Source organism: Lichenostomus cassidix, chromosome 1 (genome assembly GCF_008360975.1).
Source record: "Lichenostomus cassidix isolate B80296 chromosome 1, HeHo_3.0, whole genome shotgun sequence".
Taxonomy (NCBI): domain Eukaryota; kingdom Metazoa; phylum Chordata; class Aves; order Passeriformes; family Meliphagidae; genus Lichenostomus; species Lichenostomus cassidix.
Genome location: NC_139479.1, coordinates 68,845,671 through 68,871,159, shown reverse-complemented (window position 1 = coordinate 68,871,159; position 25,489 = coordinate 68,845,671). Strand labels below are relative to the sequence as shown.

At 43.8% G+C, this 25,489-nt stretch overlaps 2 protein-coding genes across 3 annotated transcripts; one reads left to right on the top strand and one right to left on the bottom strand.

The window, feature by feature from the left end:
- Positions 1-2,654: 2,654 nt before the first annotated feature.
- On the top strand, positions 2,655-7,461 carry GTF3A (general transcription factor IIIA). Its single transcript, XM_085062419.1, has 9 exons — positions 2,655-2,836; positions 3,040-3,140; positions 3,539-3,635; positions 3,822-3,910; positions 4,803-4,876; positions 6,082-6,165; positions 6,536-6,765; positions 6,858-6,917; positions 7,177-7,461. The coding sequence occupies exons 1-9, from the start codon at positions 2,666-2,668 to the stop codon at positions 7,399-7,401; spliced, it is 1,131 nt and encodes a 376-aa protein (XP_084918545.1). The 5' UTR covers positions 2,655-2,665; the 3' UTR covers positions 7,402-7,461.
- On the bottom strand, positions 7,393-12,676 carry MTIF3 (mitochondrial translational initiation factor 3). 2 transcript variants are annotated; one of them, XM_085062432.1, is made up of 5 exons: positions 12,558-12,642; positions 11,167-11,328; positions 10,314-10,777; positions 8,943-9,088; positions 7,393-7,671 (listed from the first exon to the last, which is right to left on the bottom strand). In XM_085062432.1, the coding sequence occupies exons 2-5, from the start codon at positions 11,244-11,246 to the stop codon at positions 7,459-7,461; spliced, it is 903 nt and encodes a 300-aa protein (XP_084918558.1). In that variant the 5' UTR covers positions 11,247-11,328; positions 12,558-12,642; the 3' UTR covers positions 7,393-7,458. The 2 variants fall into 2 exon arrangements, with proteins under 2 accessions (XP_084918558.1, XP_084918565.1); XM_085062439.1 differs by lacking the exon at positions 11,167-11,328 and having other exon boundaries at positions 12,558-12,676.
- Between the last annotated feature and the right edge of the window lie 12,813 nt (positions 12,677-25,489).

Here is a 25,489-nt window from a genome sequence, read left to right as displayed (position 1 = left end):
TTTTTTATTGCAATTACCAGACAAACAAACAAAAAAACAACAACAAAAAACCCCCAACCAACCAAAACCACAGCAACATTTTATTTTATGTATTTTTGCTAGTATTTGTTAGAAGCTGAGATTTTTTCAAACTGACTACCCTGCTGAAAAGAAGCTGTTTTGTGAGCTTTTGACTGATTCAGCCCTCCCCTTAATCCTGCTACAGATGAGTGAGATAAGAGACATCCCCCGGAGCCATGAGGATCTGCTCCTGGCCGGCATGAGCTCCTGCTCGGCCCAGCAGCCTCCCTCCCCACAGTGTGCTGTGCACAGCCATGAGGTTCCCCATCCTTTGGCATTCCTGCCACCTCACTTCATGCATCCCTTCCCTCCTCATGCAGTCCCCATACACTGGATTCCCGATCCTTATTCCCCGTCTTTCTTCCCCAAGTTCTCCAGCCTGCTCTATGCACCGCCATCTGCTCAGGTTTTACAGCTTTGAGGACTCAAACAAGGAAAAAGGATTGGGAATTTTTTCTCCACAGGATGGTTCCCTTTTCACAATCATATTCCAGCTTTCTTACCCTGCTCATCACAGTCACTCTGTGGAGAGAATTGCAGCAGATGGAGGATGTCACCTAAAATAAAGCTCATGTGACAACTCAAGTAGTGCAAAGCAGAGCAGATGATGTGATCATAGAATCATTTAGGTTGGAAAAGATGTTTAAGATCATTGAATCCAACCAGTTCAACACTGCCAAGTCCACCACTAAACCATGTCCCCAAGTGCCATGTCTGCATATCTTTTAAATATCTTCAGGGATGGTGTCTCAACCACTTCCCTGGGCAACCTGTTCCAATGCCTGACAACTCTTTCCTGAAGAATTTTTTCCTAATATACAGTCTAACCTCCCATGGCAGAACTTGAGGCCATTTCCTCTGGTCCTGTCACTTGTTATCTGGGAGAAGAGACCAACCTCTACCTGGCTACACCCTCCTTTCAGGTGGCTGTAGAGTGCTATAAGGTCCCTCCCTTGAGCATCCTTTCCCCCAGACTAAACACCCCCAGCTTCCTCAGCTCAAAGTCAGTGTCAGGAAGGTGCTGGGCAAGGTATCATAGACCTCAGCTCAGCTCAGCTCAGCCCCATGTCCTCTTCCTTTAGCTGCAACCTCAGGTGTGCTGGGGACACAGCAGGACCACAGGCCAGGTTGGCAGGCCATCTGCTGTCGCACACACAAAAAACACCACCACAAAAAACCAACACACAAAAACCAAAACACCCAAACAAACCCCACCACCACCCCACCACAATCTGCCATGTCGTGAACAACCTAGATTGAAAACACACAAATTTCAGGGCAGGTGGTAAGTAGCATCCAGCAGAGGTTGATGTCAGAGTCCATGAGATTCCCCTGGTCTGCACCAGAGGCTGACCAGCATTATGCAGACTCATCCTTGGGCAAGGCAGGAGCCAAACTGAACATGCTCAGAGAGCCTTTGTCCCAGGACATGACCTGGCACCTGCAAAAGCCATGAAGTGCTTCTTGGGGAGGTAGCAGAGCCCCTATGTCCCTAAAACCTCAGGAGAGTTGTTATGTGTGGGGAGTGACACAGAATTAGATGTGTGGATCTCGGCATGACCAGACCTCCTCTGCCATGTGTCAGATTCTGCACCGGGGACAGAGCAGCCCTGAATGTGCGTACAGTCTGGGGAATGCGATGCTGGAAAATAGTGCCATGGAGAGGGACCTGGGGGTTCTGGTTGATGGCAAGTCAAACATGAGTCAGCAGTGCCCTGGCAGCCAGGAGGGCCAAGCATGTCCTGGGGGGGGCAGGGGGGCATCAGGCACAGCATTGCCAGCTGGGCAAGGGAGGGGATTGTCCTGCTCTGCTCTGCTCTGCACTGGGGCGGCCTCACCTCGAGTGCTGGGGTAAGTTTTGTGTGCCACAATAGACATTAAGCTATCAGCGAGCGTCCAAAGGAGGGCAGCATGGATGGTGAAGGGTCTGGAGGGGAAGCTGTATGGGAAGCTACTGAGGTAACTTGGTGTGCTCACGGTGGAGAAGAGACTGAGGGGAGACCTCATTGCAGTTACAACTTCCTAGTGAGGGGAAGAGGAGGGGAAGACAAAGATGTCTTCTCTGGTGACCACTGACAGGATGCAAGGGAACGGCCTCAAGTTGAGTCAGGGCAAGTTTAGGTTGGGTATTATGACGAGGTTCTTCACACAGTGGGCTGGTTGGGCACTGAACAGGCTCCCCAGGGAAGTGGTCACAGCACCAAGCCTGACAGAGCGCAAGAAGCGTCTGGACAATTCTCTCAGGCACATGGTGTGACTCTTGGGAATGGTGCTGTGCAGGGCCAGGAGATGGACCCGAAGATCTTTGTGGGTCACTTCCAACTCAGGATATTCTGTGTGACGGCTCCTCGCACGCAGCGACAGGGGGGCTCTGCGTGTGTCCCTCGGGAAAGGGTCCCGCGGCGCAGCTCCCACGGAGTCCCTCAAGGGTGAGAGCCCCTCAGGCCCGTCACAGCCCCTCAGGCCCATCACAGCCCTCAGAGCCCCCAGGCCCCTCAAGCTCCTCAGGCCCCTCAGCGCCCCACCCGCGGTCCCGCCGCGGCCCCGCCTCACTGAGCGCGCGCCGCCGCCGCTCCGCCCCCCGCTCGGTCACGTGCCCTCCGGCATGGCCGGCGAGCAGCAGGGCGGCGGCGGGAGCGGGACAGGGACAGGGACAGGGACAGGGAGCGGGAGCGTTTTTCCCACCTGCCGGTACATCTGCTCCTTCTCCGGCTGTGACGCTGCCTTCAACAAGGCCTGGCGGCTGTCCGCCCACCTCTGCCGGCACACGGGCGAGGTGAGCCGCGCCGGCGGGGAGGGTGGGCCCGTGTGACCGAGGTGTGGGCGCCGCGCTGGGACCCCGCTGGGGACCGGGCAGGCCGCGTCAGCCCCTCGGGGTGCCACAACACCGGGGCGGCCGGGGCATCCCGCTGACGGCCTCCCCTGTCGCCCGAGCCCCCCAGGGTGGGGTTGCCCCCTGGAACAGCTCCTCTCTTCCAGAGGCCCTATGTTTGCGAGTATGAAGGCTGCGGCAAAGGTTTCACGAGGGAGTTCCACCGCGCCCGACACCTCCTCACGCACACCGGGGAAAAGCCGTTCAAGTAAGGCCCAAGGTTTTACTGTTTAAGCTGAAGTGTAGTTGTCCGTAAGAAAAGGGAGTTAAAACAGGGTGGTGGTACAGGGCATGCATGTCTAGCTGTGGCGTCGTGGGTGCTGCTATAACAGTGCACACACATGGGGATCTCTTTAGCCTAAAATCTCCTGCCTGGCAGTGGTCTGTAACAGATGCTTAAAGGAATGGGCAGATCTCCCCCAAGAGTACACTACTAAAAGGCTAACTTAGCCTCTGGCTTTTAGTGTCTTTAACACAAGTTTCTGTATTTCAGTTGTTAGTTTCAGTAATTCTTCCATGTGTGTTCTTGTACAATGATTTTTATATCTACCTAGGGAACAAAGCACTGTTTCGACAGCAGTAACAAAAAATGCAGTTCATTTACAGGTGCAGAAAAGATGGGTGCAATCAGAGATTTGGAACAAAATCAAACTTAAAGAAGCACATTGAGCGCAAGCATCAAAATCAGCAAAAGCAATATGTGGTGAGTAATTACCTTTGTATTGTACAGTGGAGGCTAAACAAGCTCCTTTTTGTATCTGGTGAAATACTTCAACTTACTATTATGTAGTACTTGTATAAATTCAAATACTGTGACTGGGATTTCGGCAAACACCTGAACTGGGCTGTCATTATTTGGCCTCTAATAATTACTTAATTTCCTCAATAGTGCGACTTTGAAGGCTGTAACAAGTCTTTCAAGAAGCATCAACAACTTAAAGTTCATCAGTGTCAGCACACCAATGAACCTCCCTTCAAGTAGGTGGATAATTTTAATACTGAATTTTAACAATTCCATTTAAACACTGTAGATGAAAACAGATGCCTTTTCATTGATATGGCAGTAAAAAAAATTTTGTAGTCAGGGCTGCAAGTATATTTCTTGAACTAGTCCTTTGCTCAGTAATCTGTTTTGAGTAACAGTCTTGGTGATGTGTAACTTTAGCATTCCAGCATTTTTATTAAAAAAAACACCCCACCCCCACCACTATGAGTTTTTAGTTCATAATTTGAAATACAAGCATAAGAGCTTGCACAGTAATGAAAAATGCAGCTACCTTTATTTCCCAGTAAAAAGCAGTGACTTGGCTGACATTGAAATGAGTAGTACCTAGAAAAAGGGGAAACTTGGACTCTAATCTTAGAAGTTGTGCATTGCAACTCCATTTGGGTAACACATCACTACAGATTGGCTAAAAGCAAAGTTTAGTCTTGAATTTCTTACAGGTGGGTCACACTTAACATGAGTGTTCACTCCACTGAAGTGAAATGCACTGCTATGGCTGGATGACAGACAGAAATAGCCAGTGCTCTGCTGTTGCTCTGATGCTTCTGTACAAGCCACTTAAACCTTCAATTTTCTGTCCTTCTTTTATGTTTGAAGAGTCTGCTGTGTAGGGATGATATAAGGCTTGCTCTTTAGCTAAAGCTTAATTGCTGCATATGTGGAAATCATAGTTCTGACTCTCAAAGACATCCGAGTCTATTAGAAAAATATTATGGAATTTACTTTTACAAGGTGGGGACACACACAGACCTCTAGGCAAGGGGAAACTTGCATTATTTTGTTCACTTTAATTGTTTTTGACATAAAGAACAAAAAATATGTGGATACAGTGAAAGAAACTAAACTACTGTATTTTGTACCTAGATGTAATAAAGAAGGATGTGGAAAGTGCTTCGCTACTCCAAGCCGACTAAAGCGGCACGAGAAGATACATGAAGGTAAAACAGTTTTTCCTTCTTGCTTAAGTTATGTTTCAGCAAAGGAAAAAGGACTGCTTTCAGTGCAGAGTATGCATGGATGTCTGACAGACATGAAAGTATTCTGGGCCTAGTGATCCAGACAGACAAGACAAGAATACCTGTTTTGAGTAGTGAAGTAGGATACAACTGCAAGGCATTGCAGTGTTCAGTTACTGTGTGTTTGTGGCAGGCTGAACAGAGCTCAGGATTCCTTCGGTCGTTTCTTCTCCCGAGGTGCTTCCTTGTCAATAATCCATCTTTTGGTGATGGTTAGGGCATTAGCCTAGATCTCCAGAGCTTAGGATCAGTTGCCAGTTTGCCACAGATTTCCTATGGAGCCTTGGCAGAACCATGTGTATTTTTAGTTATTAATGAATCTATGTGAGAGGTTTTTAAGTGAGGTCATCATGATGTGCCCATGTGTATTTGAGCTAATCCTATCCATTCTCTCATTGACAGATAACCAGCTTTCCAGTGACAGATAAAAACCCAAACCAAACCAAACAAACCCAACAGACTAGGAAGAGTATCCAGAAAGCTGTGATTTGGACTGTGTTCCTTTTTTAAGACAAGGACTTGTTCATAGTTTTTTGAACATTCCAGTCCTGGGATTTAAATACTGTTGACTTTCCATGGTTCCTGTCTGCTTGGTAGAATGGTAGACTCTCTTTAGACTCTAGAATATTACTGTATGGTCACTATATTTTATTAATATGCAGTGCAAATATGTATATAGATGTATAGTATTAGTTATTTTCAACTATTTGAGAGCAAGTGTATGGCTCCTGAAGCAAGGGGAGAGAGTTTCACAAAGTCATTTAGGTCAGAAAGGACTTCTGGAGGTCATCTGGTCCAGCTCCCTGCTCAAGGTGGGGCAGTTAGATCAGGCTGTTGAAGACCGAATCCAGAGGTGTTGAATGTTCCCAGAGCTAGGGCTTCCACAGCCTCTCTACACAACTTGTGTCAGTGACACAAGGTTTCTTACTGAAAACTGTTAGGATTTTCTCTTGTTCTAATTCATGTTGATGGTTCATTGTCTCTTATCCTATTTCTGTGCAGTATGGGAGGAGACAAGGAATAACTGGCTTTTAATTTTCGAACACTGGAAGTGGAGTTCCCCCTTGTAAAACTGGACTGTGTTTGCCAGACCCTTTGTGATTGTAAACATCTGTCTTGTCCAACAGGCTATGCATGCAAGAAGGAAAACTGCTCATATATTGCAAAAACTTGGACAGAGCTTCTGAAACATAATAAAGTCAGTCATACAGGTAAATTCCAAATGCTTTAGTAAACTTTTGATACAAACGGGAAACCAACTGCTCTCATTTCATCAACTTGTCATTGTGTCCAAACTTGTCTACTAACTCTTTATTGGTAAAATAGTTGTCACTCCAGCTACACCTAGATCTGAAGAAAATGCTGCTCAATGTACTAACTTAGTTTTGTGATTCAGTTAACAAAAAATTGCTTAATGTAGGATTTCACATGTGGAGAATTCATAGTGCATTATTCTCTTGAAATCTCCACGTTCCTTGCATTTCATGTTGATTTCAGCATTGTTCTAGTGGACCACTAGGGCTTGATTCCAAGCTTCTCTCAAGAAATTTTTCGTTTATACTCTTCCTTTCTCCCCCTCAGAGCTGATAGTTTGCAGTGAGTGTAACAAAACTTTTAAACGGAAGGATTACCTCAAGCAGCATCAAAAGACACATGCTGCAGAGAGGGAAGTCTGCCGATGCCCCAGAGAAGGATGTGAAAGAACTTACACAACTTTATTTAACCTTCAAAGCCATATCCTCTCGTATCATGAAGAGAAAAAACCATTCTCTTGTGATTATCCAGGCTGTGGAAAAGTGTTTGCAATGAAGGTATGTATGTTTTAAATTGTTCTTATCTGAATTACATAATCTGAAGTGATAAACTTAACTCTTTTTTTTTTCTCTGCTCTTTATAACTGTAGCAGAGCCTAGCAAGACACGCAGTTGTACATGATCCTCAAAAGAGAAAGCTGAACTTGAAAGTAAGTTACACTCTTGGAAAAGTCTTCTCAACCCTACCCTGTCACTGCAGAGGAGGATGAACGTTACTTGCTTTAGAATGTGATTTCAAGTAGACAAACAGGTCAAATATCTAGTTATTTTGTGAGATTCTTAATTTCTGAAGCTTCTTTGACTAATGCAGTCCTGGCCTCTAAAGTGATTTCTTCCTTCCCCACCACATTAGTAGTCTTTGCTCCGCAGATGCATTACGTTCCCTCATTCTGGATCTCTTTCTGCCAGGCAAAGCGTTCTCGGCCCAAGAGGAGCTTAGCCTCTCGTCTCAGTGGCTACACTCCTCCTAAAACACAGCCAGCAAAGAAGGAGGCTGTGACAGAAAGCAAGGCAGCAGATAAACACGTGGAAAATGGAATACCAACTGTTGAAATTCAGACTGTAGCAAAGGTTAACTGCGACAATGTTCTTCATGGAATGACCAATGCAAAGCTCAACAATAACTTTAGATGAAGTTAGTATTTTTTATTTTATTTTTTAAATAAATATTGTTTACACTGCTCTGGAAAGTCACCGATGCAACTCATTTGACTTCAGATCTTCATTTTCCTCTTTCTTTACTGTTTGTTTTTCTTGATTTCCCATCTTCTGGTGTGCTTTTAACTCTTTGTCAGACATGTGCCTCAAAATACAGGTACTCACTCCTTCTCTAGCAACTTTTGGTTTGGAAAGGTAAGTGGCTTTCTCAGACACAGTCTCCAAAATTTGATCAAAAAGCATGAACTAAAAAGGAGGAGAAAAATGGAGCTAAATGAATGCACAAATACAGGTAGAAAAATATTTCAAGCTGCTCTGTAATAACATGATCTGCTTAGTTTAGCTATTAGCTGAAACAAGCTAGTTGCTAGTCCTGGTTTGAGCACTTCAGCTTGTCATTTCCTAACTGTTTGTTCTTTACTTGTAAGCAGGTTTAGGCAAGTCACTAGAGGGGGATTAAGCCATTTCCTAACACTTAGTCTGGACTGCTGACTCATTGTGTTTTGCTCTTTAAGGGGGTCCATGACAGTGGTCTGCATCTGACACCTCTCCATCCTCCTCTTCCTCTAGATTCAGATATATTATTATTATTAATGGGGCTTTCCTCTTAGGGCCAGTATTGTTCTGAGGTTAGCAGAACCTGGTGGTATTGAACTGAGTGGTAACAATGCACTCATGTAACACACTGAACTCCTAAACTCATAATTAAGCTTTTAAATTTGACAGTGTAAATCTGGATTGTGTCATGAAATGTTCTGCTCCCTCCCATCATCAATTCTTCCCATTACCCTTTCCCTGTGAATTAGCTTCCTATACAATGTTTTGTTGTTTTTGGATGAGGAGATACTGCAATTTTCCCCATCAATTTAAGACAATCGTTAAGGGAACCTAATTCACTACAGACATGACAAGGAAAAATCTTACACAAAACATTTATAAAAAATGCATTTGTGCAAATGACAGTGAGGTCTCAAGGCCCTGCAATTATACTTGTAAGTTGCCATCAGCTTCCTGACATTTTTAGGGATGTTCACTTTGCCGGTCTTGGAACACCATTCCAGTAGTTTTCAACGTAGCAATGGACAACTAACCTTAGCCAAAGTTGCACAAATGCAGCTCCAGAAGAAGAGTTGGTGAAATAATCCAGCCAAAATACAGACAATTTTTCTTAAACCTCACTGTTTAAGTTTTCAGTGGGTCAGCTGGCTAAAGCCATACATAAGAAAATTTCATCAGCCCCAGTACTAAGGTGGTGCTGCATAGGAGTAGGAACTGCTTAGACTCTGCTGTCAAAGCCAGTATTGCAGCTGGATTCTTAAGGAAACATGGTTGAGTTGTCTCTCTGGGACTGCTTTTCTACAACTGAACAGGAGCAGCTTAAGACAGGCAACTGTTACTTGCACAGGACTTATATCTTCACTGACATACTAAAAATTGTGGCAGTACTGAATAGGAAAGGTGAATAACTGCAGTTATTTATTGACATTGATTGGTCCAACTTTCAGCAGTGAACTTACCATGTCTGTACTGCTACCTTTGGCTTGCCGGATGGTAACTTTAACATGGTGTTTCTTTTCAATCCACTGTGCTATCTGCTTAGTCTTGGTCTCTAAGTCATTCTTGGCAATAGCTGAAGAAAAGGATAGCTCCTTCTGAACCACTCCTGTTTAAAACAGAACTGAAACTGTGTTGGCTTAACATTTGACAAATCTGTACTAGCTGCTCTCTTTTAACAGCTTATGGTGCTTTGCTCGACTCCCTCCTCCCATGCTGCTTTCTCAGAGCACTCCAGTCTCATTGTCTCATCATGTACCACTCTCACCTTAGAGGGTGCCTACTTGATACACTCACTGCCATAACTGGGAGACAGAGTGCATGTTTGAGGCATACATGTAAATCTCTGGAGTCAGAAAGCTTAAGGTATTTTTAGTTACAGTCTTGTTCATATGATCCACAATGTAGTTCTAACAGGTAAGTACTGGATCTGGAATTAAAGACTTAGTGTGCAAATTCCTGCATTCTGCACGTAGGACAGCTGAAGATAAAAGCTTTGACGTTAGATAGCTCTTCATCTCAAGCCCATTTTACTGAATGATAAAGTGCAATATTCGACTGCAAGCACAACCACACCTTGGAATATATTAGAACAATTGGTTGTCTCTTCCTCCTAAAAGTTTCTCTAAAGTAATTACCATCTGAACAGTATTTTTGTGGTTTCTTGAACAGAGCAATTCACTACCACAATAATGCCCTCCTCTAAAATCAGAACCCTGCCCAAAGCACAGCTATTTTCATTAGCCTGAGGATAAGAGGATAGGTCACATGCCTTTTCTAAAACCTCTCTACCAAACTCACTTGGTTGAACTGCTGGAGCAGGCTGCCTTAAGAAAAGAAAGAAACTGAAAAGTGTTCAATATTGGAAAAGTTTTCTCTTACTCTGTACAAGAAAGGGCTCCAGACTTTGCCTTTCTAGCAGTAAGCGAGGGAGAGAGTGTTTCATGACTACTGGTGACAAACTATGTAATTATATTGGTGTATCTAGTCCTTAGTTTGCAAAAAACTGCCTGTCACTCTTTGCCTTCGTTAAAAAAAAAAGAAATTTGAGTATCATGGAACCAGAGTCTAGTTATATTCACTCAAATATTTTCTTTAAAAGTCAGCAGATGCCAAAATAGTAAATCCTGCGAGGGCAATAGAGGGCTTCTCTGTGGAAGACAGGACTAATCCAAAATTTTATTTTCACCACTGCAAATCCTTAATAGCATGGACTGCAGTGACATTGCTTTGGATTTACAGAAATACAAGTAAGAGGATTTAATCTGCTGAAACCACTTTTAATGCAGCATTTTTCAAAGTCCTCAGTGTTGTAGTGTTTATAATGTACATACCTGGTTTTGGACTTGCTTTTTTCTTCTCTGCAAGTCTAAGCTGTTCTTCGTGAATCTGCTGCCCAGTCATTAGTCTGTATACTGGAGGTTCTACATTCTCACGAAGCAGAACTAGTTTCAGGCCATGTTGATCCATAAGTTTGAGTGCTTCTGCTCGGTGCATGTTTCCTAAGCTCTCTCCATCCTGGTTGATTACGTGCAAAATACGATAGGGAATTCTTCGCCCAACACTTCCAAATGCAGTTTTCCTTTTTGGTTGTGCGTGAGATTTTTCATCTGTACAAAATGGTTGAGTAAGTCCAAACACAGCTGACTTCCTAGGGTCAGGTACCACTATCCAGAATGGCGAAAAGAACCATTTTTGTGCTGTCTGTGTCAGAAGAGTACCAAAGAACCTTTTTGCATATCTGTTCTCATTTCTGGTTGCTTGGCATAAATGTTTCATGGTGCACAAGGCAGTCATTCTGAGGAAGAAGAAAAAACAAGTTACCCCATCAGTTAGATTCTTGCAGTTATATTAGAAAGGTAAGACTCCTGTTCAGTAAACCCTAGTGTTTGAACCTACTCTTTCAAAATGATGCATGGTGTTACTATACAGAATGAGCAATCAACAGTTATTTTACAGTAACAAAGGGATTTAACCCAGAGACAAAACCTGACAGATGAGCAAAATTAATGAGTTGATGTTACCATCAGTATCTTAAAATCTGAGCCTGATCTCCTTTAAAGAATCCAATACTTCTAGTTCCTTTCTCCTCACTTTCAAATTTAAATTTAAATAAATTGTTATAGGCATCTATCCTGATATGGTACTTGTGAAGCTATAAATTTTCAAACAAGCTTCAAAATACACCTGTGCTTGAAGACTACTGAAACCCATCTTTGAGGCATTTCTTCCACTGGAATTTTTTCCCCCATTCTTCCCTGGTTCATGAAATCCCCCTGGCAATTCTGCTGCAGTTGACCATTACTTGCATTTTGTTCAGATCTTCAGAAATCGTTCGTTTTCTAACAGCTGCAAAGAATTTTAGAAATAAAGAGCAATCTGTGAGTATTATCTGCAGTTTTCATATTCTGTGTTTAAAAGGGAGCAATTGCATGAAAAGCCAAGGATGCTACAGGAAACCAAACATGTCACACCAGGGGAGCTGGCAAGAGTGTGACCTCCTTAGCCCAGGAAGGAATGTGACTCTGTTCTATAAATATATGCATGCGTACACATATATATACATACATATATGATATTGTGTAAACGTGTATCCATGTGCATACATACACAGGCTAAAGGTGTAAACCATCAGCAAGGATAAAGAGCTGTTTATAATTCTAAGCAGTGCTGGCACAGGAACAAGTGAAATGACCTGCCTGTGAATTAACTCAGTCTGAAAAGGGGACAGTCTGGAGCCTGGGATGGGCTTCATATCTCAGCAGGAGAGGCAAAGTCCATGCAAACTGCTTGAAGATGGTGCCATATGAGTTCATGGACAGGGCAGTCTGATAACAGCTGGGTGCTGCAGCTGGATCCAGAACTCAAGCTAGCCAAAGGGCACAGAGGAGAAGTAACAGGATATCCACAAGAGTCTAAAACCAGCTGGTAGAGCTACCAATCCTTCCTGCCCTGGCCTCTGCCTCTGCCAAGTGCAGACCCCTGTGAAAACAGCTTTTTGTCTGGCTGTGACAGCAGCCCTACGACTGAACACCCACTGCCAACAGCCAAGTATCTTTGTGCATCATCGGTGCAGCCACACAAAAGCCACGATGTCTCTATTTTTAAAATGGTTTAATAAACCAGCTCTGGATCATGCACTGCAGTCTTGGTCTGTAATCTGGGCATCACTGCTGCATTACTGAATGATAATATTAAATTTATCTGCCATTCAAAGGAGCCTGGCTTGCCTTTGAGAGCTACTAATTTCTAAAACTAAGTAACAGTATCACAGCAATGTAACAGCAGCTTGTTTTAAGGAAATACTGATCTCGCTGTGCTAATACATGGCGCTGCCTTTCTTCTCTTTCATTCTCTGTTATTTAAATCTAGTAAATCTAGCCCTAGCTGCCTGGAAGGAAATAACCCTTATTTACGGAAGGGTTTTTCTTGGCGTAACACGGGAGAAGGGCCGTGCGCAGGTGTGTGCCCGAGCCCCGGCGTGTGCGCGTCCCCGGCGGTGCGGGTGGCCGAGGTCACCGCGCGTGCCCGTGGCGTGCCCGTGGCGTGACCCGCGGCTCCCTGCGACCCTCTCTTACCCGCCGGCCTGCCGCAGCAGCCGAGGCACCTGCCGGAGCCTCCGGGAAGTTGCAGATCGCCCCGCCTCTCCCCCTGCCTCTTCCTCCTCCTCCTCTTCCTCTTCCTCCTCGCGCGCCTCCGCCTCCTGCCCCCGCCCCGCGCGCGCCCGTGGGCGTGAGCGCGCCTGTGCCGGTGCGCGCCCGGGGGCGTGAGCGCGCGTGCCGGGTGAGGGGTGCGAGCGGGGTCCGTGTGTGCCTGTGTGTTTCCCTGCGGGGTCCGTGTGTGCCTGTGTGTGTCCCTGCGCGGTCAGTGTGTGCCTGTGTGTTTCCCTGCGGGGTCAGTGTGTGCCTGTGTGTGTCCCTGCGGGGTCCGTGTGTGCCTGTGTGTGTCCTTGCGGAGTCCGTGTGTGCCTGTGTGTGTCCTTGCGGGGTCCGTGTGTGCCTGTGTGTGTCCCTGCGGGGTCCGTGTGTGCCTGTGTGTGTCCTTGCGGGGTCAGTGTGTGCCTGTGTGTTTCCCTGGGGTCCGTGTGCCTGTGTGTCCTTGCGGGGTCAGTGTGTGCCTGTGTGTGTCCTTGCGGGGTCAGTGTGTGCCTGTGTGTGTCCTTGCGGGGTCCGTGTGTGCCTGTGTGTGTCCCTGCGGGGTCCGTGTGTGCCTGTGTGTGTCCTTGCGGGGTCAGTGTGTGCCTGTGTGTTTCCCTGCGGGGTCCGTGTGTGCCTGTGTGTTTCTTTGCGGGGTCCGTGTGTGCCTGTGTGTGTCCTTGCGGGGTCAGTGTGTGCCTGTGTGTGTCCTTGCGGGGTCCGTGTGTGCCTGTGTGTCCCTGGGGGTCCGTGTGTGCCTGTGTGTGTCCTTGCGGGGTCAGTGTGTGCCTGTGTGTTTCCCTGCGGGGTCCGTGTGTGCCTGTGTGTTTCTTTGCGGGGTCCGTGTGTGCCTGTGTGTGTCCTTGCGGGGTCCGTGTGTGCCTGTGTGTTTCCCTGCGTGCTCCCGCATTTCCAGGCCGACACACGCGCTGTGCCCGGGTCTGTGTGCGCGCTCGCTGAGCTGTTGTGTCCCTGTGGAGTCCCGGTGGGTGTGAGGAGCGCAGCTGGGACAGGACCCGCACTGTGCCCAGGGACCATCCCAGCAGGGCAGTTTGGTGCTGTGAGCGGGGATTAGGTGGGTGCTGAGTGCATTGTGTGCGTGTGTTGAGGCACAGAGTCGTGGAATTTGGGTTTGGGCTGGAAAGGATTTTTAAAGCTCATCTACTCTAACCCCCCTGCAATAAGCAGGAGAGAAGGAGCATCTTCAACTCGATCAGGTTGCTCAGAGCCCTGTCTGTCCTGACCTTGAATGTTTCCTGGTATGGGGAATGAGATAGAAAAAAAAAGGATTCACCATCCCTCTGATCAACCTGTGACAGTGTTTCACCACCTTCCTTGTAAAAAACTTTTTCCTTACTTCTAGTCTAGATCTACCCTCTTCTAGTTTAAAACCGTAACCCCTTGTCCTATCACTACAGGCCCTGCCAGAAAGCCTGTTCCCATCTTTCCTACAGGCCCCCTTTAGGCACTGTAAGGTCCCCCCACAGCCTTCTCCTCTCCAGACTGAGCAGTCCCAGCACTCTCAGCCTGTCTCCATAGGAGAGGTGCTCCAGCCCTCTGAGCATCTTTGGACCATTGGTCCCTCCAGCACCTCTGGACTCTCTCCAGCAGGTCCATGTCCTTCCTGGCGACCCCAGAGCCGGGTGCAGCAGTGCAGCTGGGCCGTGTGACACTGTGTCTGTCCCTGTGGCCAGCCGCGGGATCCGTGCGGGCAGTGCACGGCGGAGCGGAGTCTGCAGGGGTCAGCAGCGTGTGCGGCTCTGCAGCCGCGTGAGTCAGCCCCAAAGCGTCTTGGATGCTTGGATTTGTTACCTTCTTTGGTATGCGGCTCTGCCTTGGGTTTGTGAGCTCCTCCATCCAATTTGGAGACAGAAACGTTTGAAAGAGAAGCTGAAATTCGTGTGCAAACGTTGTGTCCCCAGCTGTAAGCAACACGCCAAGGGAGTCAGCCACTGAGCAGCAGGGGAGTTTGCTGTTCTCCTGTTACTCTGGAGAGGCAGCGTGTGGCAAGGATGTGTTTCCAGAGCCCAGGTGTTCGTGTCTGTCGAGGGATGCTGTTTAGCCAGCCGGGCAGGGGCTGAAAGTGTGCTTGTGTTCAGAATTTAGTACAAACTAAAGCTATGGGAAGCAGCTGCAAGGAAAGCCGTCTGCTGTCCTTCCTGCATGAAAACAATCAGAAATTTTAGCTTATATGCTTTAGGCCACAGCTCAGTGACCCCTCTTTCCTGTCCCCCCTCCTGTCCAGGAAGAAGAAATGCAGTGAAAATCTGCCCTTTATCCTTCTGGGTTCAAAGCTTTCTGTTCTTAACTGTTGTCTTAGAATGGTTTCATTTCATGTGCTTGCTGGTTTTTTTTGTCATTGTGGTACACACATGTAAAAAAAAGGTTTGTCATTACTTCATGTTCTTCATCTTCACAGAAGACATCATATGGTAGTTGTGTGCAAACCCAGAAAACTTTACTAAATCAGTTCACAATCTGAAGTTCATTCATATCACCTTATCCTCATTAAAACTCCTCGCCTGCAGTAATGAATTTGGAAAAATGCCAGTAGCAGAATTAGCCAAGTAGATGGTGAGCTGTGTTAAGAGCCTGAATGACAACTGTAGCTTCTCCTATTATATGCAAATAGAGCTGAGTTTTTCCATCCTGCTCTTTTGTGCTTTTTTAAAATTTCACTCAGGCTTTATGCATTTAGAGTTGTAAGCTCTTTGGGATCAGGGATTACCATCACTCACATCAGAAGAATGGTAAGAAAACTGGATCTCAGTTTGATGCTATTGAAACATAAATTATTGAAATTCTACAGTGTCCAGTTGTGGAGAGTGAAATATTCCACAATAAGAAAAGGCAAGACAGAAAAGGTTTTTGCTGCTCTTTTCATGGTCTGGAAATCAAGTGAGGAATTTGAATAAGCATGAAGGGAAATTTTGGCAGAGCTGAAGCCTGGAGAGATATTTTTTTTCATCATCAGCTCTGCAATATGCATTAGAAGAGTGCTTGTCAGCAGCCCTGCTTGCAGTTAGCTATTGCCACTCTGAGAACCATCCCCATAAGACTGATAATTTTCAGCAGTGTTAGTAGCAGCAATAAAGCTAATAATCCTCTTCACTGTGATAAAAACTGCCTGCGTGAAAGCAAGGTACTTCAGAGCATACAACTCGCATTCCTTCTCTCTTCCCGTTATTTAATTCTGTTAAGTTTTAACCTGATGCTTGTTTTACTTCATGCCTTTCTAATTAAATTCAGTGTGCCAAGAAATAGTGCAGCCTTCTCATGCTGTTTGTCCTCAATTAACTTGATCTTTCTGGGGGTTCATTGTACTCTTTCTCCTTGTTCTTTGTCTCATGTCTGTTTACACTGTAATTGTCCTGGGGCCATGTTTTCATATGAGCCTGCCACAGTGAGACTGCAGTCTTAATTATTTGAAAGATGCTATCATAATAAATGCAGTTAATAATAACTCCCTTCTTTCTACTTTGCCTGATGCACATCATTCTCTGCCCACCCCTGACAATACAATCAGTCATTTATTTGATTTTTAATTCCTAAATCTTCATCTGCTTTATTTTTTTTTTCACTTGACATTTTCTTACAAAGTTGTTTTCACTTTGTTCTTTTTTGTGCCATATTAAGGCCCATTCTGATAGACCTTGTGCCAAGCTGTAGATATTTCATTCCCCAGATAATTTTAAATGCAAATATATGAGAAGGGGAAAGGATGGGTGGATGGGAGATTTCTTGTCCTCGTACATGAGCAGTGAAGTGATCTGCCAGTGTGGATGTTGTTAATGTTAGTAATTATTGTGAGACTCAAGATGCTACTGGAAAGCTTCTTCCACATTAACAGCTGATCCTGGGAGATGGTTTCAATGTCCCCTGAGGAAGCTGGACTCTAGTTCCAGTCCTGTGTTTTGGGGTTAATTTCAGAATCACAGAATCATCGAAGTTGGAAGAGACCTTCAAGATCATCTAGTCCAGCCATCAACCCAGCACTAGCATAGTTCCCCCTAAAATCTCCCCCCAGTGCTATTCATTGTGGGTAAAGTGAACAGTCTGAAAAGTCCAGCAGAGTGAGGATGCCCTTAGCTGGATGACATGTTCACTGGGAGACCTGAGGCTATAGTTTACTGTCACTCAAACTTCATCACTCATTTTGTGGGAGCAGGAAGCAAGCTGTTGAAGTGCCTTACACCTGCAAGGAGCTCTTACCTGCTGGCTCTGGGTGGAGGACTGGTCTTTCCTCGGTCCACAGTGAATATCTTTCTGCTTCCTAAACTGGAGCTGTACTTATGTTTATCTGGACAAAAAAAATTTCAAGTGCCAAACAAGATCATCAGGAATTTATTGCTGGTATTGTTTGGTTTGCGCAATGGCTGGGACCCTTGGACATGGACCAGTAGCAGTGGGTGGGACAGCAGGTTTTTTCAGTCTTATTACTGAATCTGTGATTAGTTTCCTGCACACTTGTGCTTACAAAAATGCGAAGCATCTGGAGGGCTGCTTACCCTGTGCACCTCTGCTTTCCTTTTTTCTGTGCATAATTCCCTCCTTCACAGGGCATTTCAGCGGGGAAGCTTTGGGGAAGACTTGGAGAGAGTCTCTCACTCCTCCCCACTCCCCATTCCTGCTGGCAGCTGGCATGGCCCCCCTCCACCTTCCTGCTGGTTATAATCGTGGCTGTGTGTTTCTGCAGACCCCTGGTTCACAGAGGGGCCATACCCTCCCCTTTACACTCCTTTTCCCGTTAGTGTTTATAAAAGACTTTTGCGCATAACTCAGATGAAAAACTCCCTTGTGCTGAGCTGAGCATTGCCATATGGCAGAGAACACGTCAGAGTAAACATGTATTTAAAGGACTCAGAAATTCTGGGTATGTAGTAGGTCCAGATTTCTGAAACTGCAGTAGCTCATTTACTCCTTTTCCATCCACAGCTTTGAAAGTTGCTTCCTACATAAACGCCTCTATTTTTGTTGTAGCAAGAGACAGCAAAAAATTAAAGCAAACCCCAAAAAAAAATTTTGTTGCAGTGAGTGATAAATGGCCACTGCTATCTGATGCCCTGTACAGAATATACAAATATGGTTGAAACAGATAAAGTTTTGTTTGGTTTCTGAGATCTGCCCCTGTTGTGGGAATTAAAACAAATCTTTTGAAGATGCATGCTTTGCCATTAAATTGCTTGGGCTGAATTACTGAATCCAGGCAAAGAACCAATTTTTATCCCTGAAAAGCAAGGCTGACTGAATTTATTAAAATGTTAATCATAGAGCAAGCCTGTGGGTCCCTGGGGCGAGATGCAATTAGAGTTAAAACTTCACAGTATAGAAAGTTTTTTAACTGTCTAGTTTTACATCTTGACTGTAGGGAGAGGAGTTTCCACTGTACATTGAAGACATTGTTCTACAGCCTTTGCAAGTTGTTGGGTTCAGCTGCGAAGATTTTAAAAGCTGCTTTTGTTGGCAGCCTAGGACACATCCGTGACCTTATTAAAGTGGAAGTGAAAGCTCTCTTCTTTCCCCCCCCCCTTTTTTTTTTGCAACAGTAAATCTACTAATTTTACAGTCAGTTGAACAGCAATAGATTAATTTGTTTAAAGTCTGCATTCACAAAGAAAATGTGAACTTCGCTGCCTTGAATACCCGAAACTACAGTGCGATATTTAAAGGGTAGAAACTATTACAACTTGCCCTAGAATGGTCCAAGCAGTTCCCTGTCACCTGCTTCTCAGCACAGGTGCTGACCTCCCCGTCTATTCTATCCCTCCTGACAGACTAGCAGCCAGGCTGGGGCTTTGTGTGCAACAGAGAGCGCTTTTCCAATGACTGGGCCAGTTTTCTTCAGCAACCACAGGAAGCAGAATAAAGAAAAGGTTAAGGGCCACCACAAGGGTCAGAATGGGTTAAATTTAGTTAACATCAGAGGTTATAGCTTTTAACAAGAGCATGAAGAAAACTTATTCGAAGATGCAATTTGTTTCTTCTTTGTCAACCATTATTTTTTTTTTACTCTATTGATAGTGACAGCTTAACAAAGTTTTTATATGCCAGGGTTTTCATCCTTTAGAGGATAAAGAACTGTGATGCAAAAAAGAGATGCAGGTGGAAGACTTTATAAAGCCTCCATGATTTTCAAATTGAGGGTTGAAAGTAGGCTCCCTGCGTGGCTAAGTCAAAAATAATTTGTAAATGTTAAAAAAAATACACATTACGGACAGAGGAACTGCTGCTTTTTTTTTTCCCTCCAGTGTAGCTTGCCAAGAGTAGTGTTTTATCGGAAGCTTTACAATCTGCCTGATTCTGTATGTATTTTTTTCCAAGGTAATCTTATTTTCTTTTTTATCGCCCTCTAAAGATGATCAAAGTCAAATGCTTTTAACTGCAGTCTTCATCATCTCCCTTCAAGATATTTTAGTCTATAATATATGATGCTGGGCTTTTTTTGTGGTTTTTTTCTCCCGATTTAGTGAAGAAGCAGAAACTAGAAAATGCGCTCAGTGTAGCTGCCCTGTGAGGTTCTCAGTCAAATTCTTGGAGTGCAAAATGAGGAAAGTTTAAATCTTTCTGAAAACTATTGAAGAAAAATAAATTTTTGAAGGCTCAGTAGCATTTTTCACATTTTTATACACAACAGATCATCTTTTGCCAATAATTTTTAATCAAAATTAATTAATAGCTTTTTTGTTGTTGTTTTATCCTGATACAAAGTAAAGAACTGAAATAAAAATTTAATTAAGTCTGATAACAACTCATAATTACAAACAATGAATTTTGGTAGGTTTCCTTTTTCTTTTTAACATGTTGTCCTCAAGGGGAAAAAAAGCTAATGTGATCATCCTGTCTCCCTATCCATCTGTCTCTCTGCAAGTTCTCTCAGCAGTTTTAATTGCTTGGACACTACAGCCCAGTTTGGCAGAGAAATAGGAGCCTCAAAGATATTGTACATTTATAATAGCTATATGTATTTCTGACAAATTTTGTGAAAACAGTGGAAGACCTTCAAGTTGGTGTCTTGTTCTGGCAGAAGAGTTCATCCAGCTGACCAGACTGGATGTGTGTGTGTGTGCTGCCCAGGTAACACACAGGTATTACCAGACCTGATTGTGGCCTGTCACTACTTAAAGGGGGCTTAAAAAAGAGAGGGAAATCAACTTTCCATCCTGGCAGATAGAGATAGGACATAGAGAATGCTTTTAAACTAAAAGAGGAGAGATTTAGAGTAGATGTTGGGAAGAATTTTTTTATTCAAGAGGGTAGTGGGGCACTGGAACAGGCTGCTCAGAGAAGTTGTGGGTGCCCCATCCCTGGAAGTGTTCAAGTCTAGGTGGGATGGGACCCTGAGCAACCCAATGTAGTGGAAAGCATCCCTACCTGTGGCAGAGGGGCTGGAACTAAAAGATCTTTAATGTCCCTTCTAGGCCAAACCACTTTATCATTCTATGATGCCATAAGTCCACGGTGTCTTTTGCCTTACCAGCTGCTCAGGGGCTGCATGGGTAATGTGTAAGGCTGAGGGGGATTTAGAGACAGGAGAAGGAGCCAGAACATTTTGATGGCAATGGAGAGGAATATGGGAACATGCTGGGGGGATTTGGATCTATAATCTTGGTATTTGATACTGTAGATCTGTTTTAGAAGATAAGAAGACTTGGAACTGACAACACAAGCCTCAGCAATTCAGTTATTTCAGTGCTCGTTTGCTCACAGGAGAAATTTGATCTGTGTGGTGGTGTCATTGCTATCAGTGTGAGGAAGGCTTGAAGCTTCCAGTTCACTTGCTGGTAACTCAGGCTAGCATAGCTGCAGAACCAAGGGCTGGTTTTGCTCTCCAGAGGGTTGGATTAGGCCTTTTGGTGATCACTTTGGCTCTTCTGGGAGGGTTCAGTTTGGAATCAGCTAGTATGAACTCTTTTGTTGGTGTAGAGTTAATGGTTCCCTAAGGGACAGCTAGCACATCTAGAGAAAGTCTGTGCAGATCACAGCTGGAAGCATTTGCACTGGTATGGTGTACAGGCAAGGGTAGAGACTCTTGGCTGGCTATGGACTAGAGAAGGGCAGGAGGAAGCTGGAGAAATACAGGACCTTCTCTGTCCCCAAAGATGGGGAAAATGGCACAATGCAGCTCAACCAGTTGAGCACTGTGTACCCCCTGTCTTTGGTCCACACAGGGGCAGCCTCTGCTGAGGAGGTGACTTTGAAAGGCCTAACTGCAGTGACAAACAAATGAGAAAAAGTATAGGTCTCCACAGCCCAGACAGACTGGCCTGGAAAAACACAACAGAAACTCCCACTTACTATTCTGCTCACAAGCTGCCACCAAAACTCAGCTGTGAGGAGAATAAGAGCATCTTTTTAAAAATGTAAAACTGTCTTTTTTTCCCTTCTTCTGAGCTGCTCTTACAGGCTTTAAAGCATTAATTTCAAAAGCTTCACAAAAGCAGCAGGCATCAAACAGTCCAGGCTGAGTGGAAGCTTGGGGAGGAGAATTGTGAAGTAGGTTGCAAGGGTGATGGCTGCAGACATGGAAGCAAGGTTATTTGTTTGTTACAAGTCAGTGATCATAGCTTGCTTTTGATGATGGGAGCTGCAGAGGAGAGTTAGAGCAGCCTGAAGAGCCCTGGATTCACATAGCCTAAAGTTCAGCTACATCTCTTGTCTCATGCTTCTGTTGTCTGGGTGATTCTTGGATTGGGAGTCAGGAGATGTGAGTTTTGACTGCAGTGCTGATGTGCCCAGTGACCTTGGACAAGTCTGTCTTCCCTGCACTTCTCCTCACTTTTTGCTCACTTAGAGTCTCTCTCCCTTTTTCTTTGCAGTGTTTTTCCCTAATTATACATCTGGACTGTGGCTATCAGAATGCAGCTGTGCTCTCAGGATAGGCACTGCTATAGTCTGAGTGAACCATACAGAAATACTGCACTGAGCACTTCACTAGGACTCTCCTGTTACCTCAGGGCTTCACTGACAACCTTAATAAAATAAAAGTCCCTCAAAAGACAGTGTTCCTGCCTACTGCCGAACTGCTTGCATTTTCTATAGCATCTTGAAAAAGAAAAAAACATCAATTCTGATCCTTGGGTTGTCAGAAAATAATGATTAATAGTATTTCATACCACCTGATTATTGGTAACATATTTTTTGTTCCTGAAACCTCAGTGGTAACTTCAGTACTTCACAGTGCCCAATTTTCTTCAAAGTGAATTATAATCCAGCATGCTGCTATATATCTTACTCATTTTGATAGGTTTTCCCTAATTTTGCTCTTTTGTGTAGATGCAGTTCATGTGCCTGAGACTAGAGACAAAGCCTCCTTCAGCAATTAATTACACAGTACCTCTGAAATCTACCTTATTTTATCCCTGTAAGGGTGGGGTCCAGTGCCAGGACAACTGGCTCTGCAATGTGATCTCAACAAAAATGAGTATGTTCTTTAAGTTCAACTTTCCTTGTATATGCTCCTCTAACTGGCCCAAGATGTCAACATCGTATAAATAAACCCTAATATTGTCTTGGGAAAAAAAATACATCCTTCAGCAACAAAACATGCATACCAATAATCCATATGATCCCTTTGCATCTCCTTCTGTTCCAACCAGAATTCAGGCTGGATTTTTCCATGAGATACATGAGGAAACTCATCATCCAGAGTTTTGTGTTTCACGTTTTTCTACAATGTTCTGTCTTTTTTCTTTATATCAGGTGTGCTTTCAGACAGCATCTCTGACAAACCTCTCACAGCTGTGTCAGCTTTCAGCATCTTGTGTAAATTGACTGATCCCAGAGCTTGCACAGTTGTGGTCCCAGATCCCACAGTGCATTACCTCATGTTTAACTTTGACAGTCTCCCTGAGCTTTCCCTTCTGCCTTTCTCCCTCCACATGATATAGGATTATAAGAACAAGTTTTTGGCTTCAAGAGAAGTGGCTGTCAAAGACAATTTAGTACTTTGTGATAGAAGTGCAGAACTGGAGAATGACTCAGGCTGGAAGGGACTTCAGGGGGGTTGTCTGCTCCAATGGTATACTAAGAATTTTGAGCTGTGACCTCAACTTGGGTGGAAAAAAACCCCTTCCTTAGCTGAATCAGTTCAGGAATCAGCAGGACCTGTGTGACTCTATGATGCTACCCTTTTACATTCTAATGAAGGGTATGTATACATTTTATGTATACATCTTATGTATTCATTTTCTTAGAAGCATTTACAGTCCTACAAGCTCAGTCTGCTTGACATACAAGAAAATAATCTGTATTTGAGTAGATGGTTGAAAATTTGCTAATAATTTTAAAGCGCTTTAGTTGTGCTGAGGCAGCTTTGCATTCCAAGCAGTTTATGTATTTATTTGGATTCATATGCCAGTGATGCTTGCATGATATCCGACCATAAGTTATTTACATAAATTAAACATGGATGATGGAGCCACAGAAATGAGTTGTGATTTTTTTTCTTTAAAGAACAGAAGGAGGTAATTGTTTTTATAAGGAGTGCAGAAACCAGCTCTGCATCAGAACATATAATTGTACTCAGAAATCAAACTAATTATTCCCATATTCAGCTAAGATCAAGTAACCATCAAATATAGATGGTGTTAAAAGGACTGAGCAGAATTTATTCATACTATAAAGGCTCACATACATTTATTCTCTTTAAATTTGTAGAAGGAAAATCATTCTGCAAAATATGCTAATAAGAAGTTCTGCAAGTATTATTGGCCACAACAGTATCTTTAAAAAAATTCTGAATTTATTAATCTGCAGCTTTATAGTGTTTCCCTGTGTTCAATGTAGTATAAATTTAGTGCCTGGCCCTAACAAGCAAGGGCATGAGCATACACAGGGAAACTGAAGTTTCTTGTTTGTCTGCTTATTTACAAGGAAATAGAGCAACAGAGCTGGAATTATTATTTTAAGATGCAAATCTCATTAATCTGAACAAACATGTTTTAACATGTCTCTGAAAAAGATAAGAGTTCTTGTTAGCTATTTCATGTCTGGTTAAAAATAAAGTGGGAGAAATCACAGTATCTTTTCTGAAATGGCCAAAAAAGGGAAAAAGTTAAAAGCAAGCCTAGAAACCGGGCCAGTTGGTGCTTTATTTAGTGGTTCTTTTTCCATTAGCTCACCCTGCTTTTGTAAACTTTGGAGAGGAATGCAGTGTTATAACAGTAGCATTTGCTTTCCTTTTACAGTTCCATATGTGGATAATGAAAAACAACTGTAATTTGTGATCTTGAAGTATAGTTAACTGATGCCCTAAAAGGTAAACAGTTTCTTCTAATTATGTCAAAAAACCCTGTCATGAGCCAAGCAAAGGGATTTACATACAGTAAATGTAACAAATGTCTAAATAAATATATAGAGGCTGTCCCACTGTTTTTTAATTTTGTTTTAATTGTATTAATTGTAGATCTTTTGGTGTATTTCTGATAAAATTAAATATTGTTTATAATGTAGCATTTCATTGGAGCCAAAGGCTCTGCTCAAGAGGAGCAAAAGGCAGATCCAAGTTTTCACTCTATCAGCTTCCTATCAAAATTTGTGATCTCTCATTGCTCCAGGCTAGATATGTGAACTTAGTTTTCCATATTCCTATGCAGCCTTCCCCAACTGTTCACAAAGTGACTGCAGGAGAAACAGAAAAAGCATACAAAATTTCCAAATTTGGGTGTATTCACTGAAATTAAATAATTAGCTTTTGGTTGGCAATCAGTATATTTTTGTACAGTGGAGAAAGTTACTGATCTTTTCCTCTCAAATGGGTTTTGTCAAATTATAGGCCTGAATGATTTGATATGGAAATGCCCTGAGGTGCTTCATAACTTCATTGCCCTCTTCAGGCTGGGTTTTCTAGCTAAACTAAATTTCATTAAGTACACCAATTGCTAATTTTAGTAAATTGTGCCTCAGTAGTTAAGCTACTATAAGAAAATAATAGAAAAGGAATAGAATAGAATAGAATAGAATAGAATAGAATAGAATAGATAGAATAATTTCAGTGGGAAGGGACCTGCAGTGATCACCCAGTCCAACTGCCTGACCTCTTCAGGGCTGAGCAGGAGTTAAAGAATGTTATTAGGGGCATTGACCAAATGCCTCTTGATCACTGACAGGCTTGGGGCAACAACCACCTCTCTAGGAAACCTTCCACTGTTCCAGTGTTTGACCACCCTGTGGTGAGTCAACGCACCCAGCCCAAAGGATCCCCACTCTGAGTTTCTCTGAACATCCAGAATAGCATGTCCCCATGGAAATGTGCTTTGTTTGGGGCACAGTTCACTGGGACAAAAGAGGGACAATATTCCACTGACAGGACGTATCCTTTCAGTTAAAAAAAAAAAAAAAAAAAAAAAAAGAGCTGTTCATTTTAACTTGAAGTTTTCCATAAAAACAGTTTCAGTGGAAAATTTTTGGACAAGCCCTAGATAATAACTGCTCCACAAAGTTTGCCAGGAAAAAGGGCAGAACATCATTGTTTATTGACCATATAAGCACTTGTCTTTGTTGAAGACTATATGGGTTGGAAATATCTGCTGTAGACTGAACAAATGCAGAGTCCTAGGGTGGTGTTAGTTCAGTCACTGGAATTGCATAATGTCATTTGCATAATCACTCCTGTAGCAGTAACTACTCGATACCTCTGCGGTTATGGTGGTAGTTTTGTTGAATGCATAAAGGAGGAATTAAAGAACCTGCTTCTCCTCCCATCGGTTCCCTGTTGATAGGAAAAGGGCCCATTATCTGGGGCAGGCACATGGGGATGTGCACTTCAGCAAAGGGTTGTGATCTGTGTTCATTATATGCAAATTTGCTGGAGCATTAATCTGCTAGGCATTAACATAATATCAGTTGGTGCATCGGAGTAATTCTCATCTGATCTA

Excerpts from the sequence above, each read along its gene's own strand:
- GTF3A (XM_085062419.1), top strand. The coding sequence starts at position 2,666 with ATGGCCGGCGAGCAGCAGGGCGGCGGCGGGAGCGGGACAGGGACAGGG. Across the intron at positions 3,911-4,802 it reads ACCAATGAACCTCCCTTCAA|ATGTAATAAAGAAGGATGTG; the intron begins GTAGGTGGATAA and ends TTTTGTACCTAG. Across the intron at positions 4,877-6,081 it reads GCACGAGAAGATACATGAAG|GCTATGCATGCAAGAAGGAA; the intron begins GTAAAACAGTTT and ends CTTGTCCAACAG.
- MTIF3 (XM_085062432.1), bottom strand. The coding sequence starts at position 11,246 with ATGAACCAGGGAAGAATGGGGGAAAAAATTCCAGTGGAAGAAATGCCT. Across the intron at positions 10,778-11,166 it reads TCAGTAGTCTTCAAGCACAG|AATGACTGCCTTGTGCACCA; the intron begins GTGTATTTTGAA and ends CTTCTTCCTCAG. Across the intron at positions 9,089-10,313 it reads AAAAGCAAGTCCAAAACCAG|GAGTGGTTCAGAAGGAGCTA; the intron begins GTATGTACATTA and ends TGTTTTAAACAG.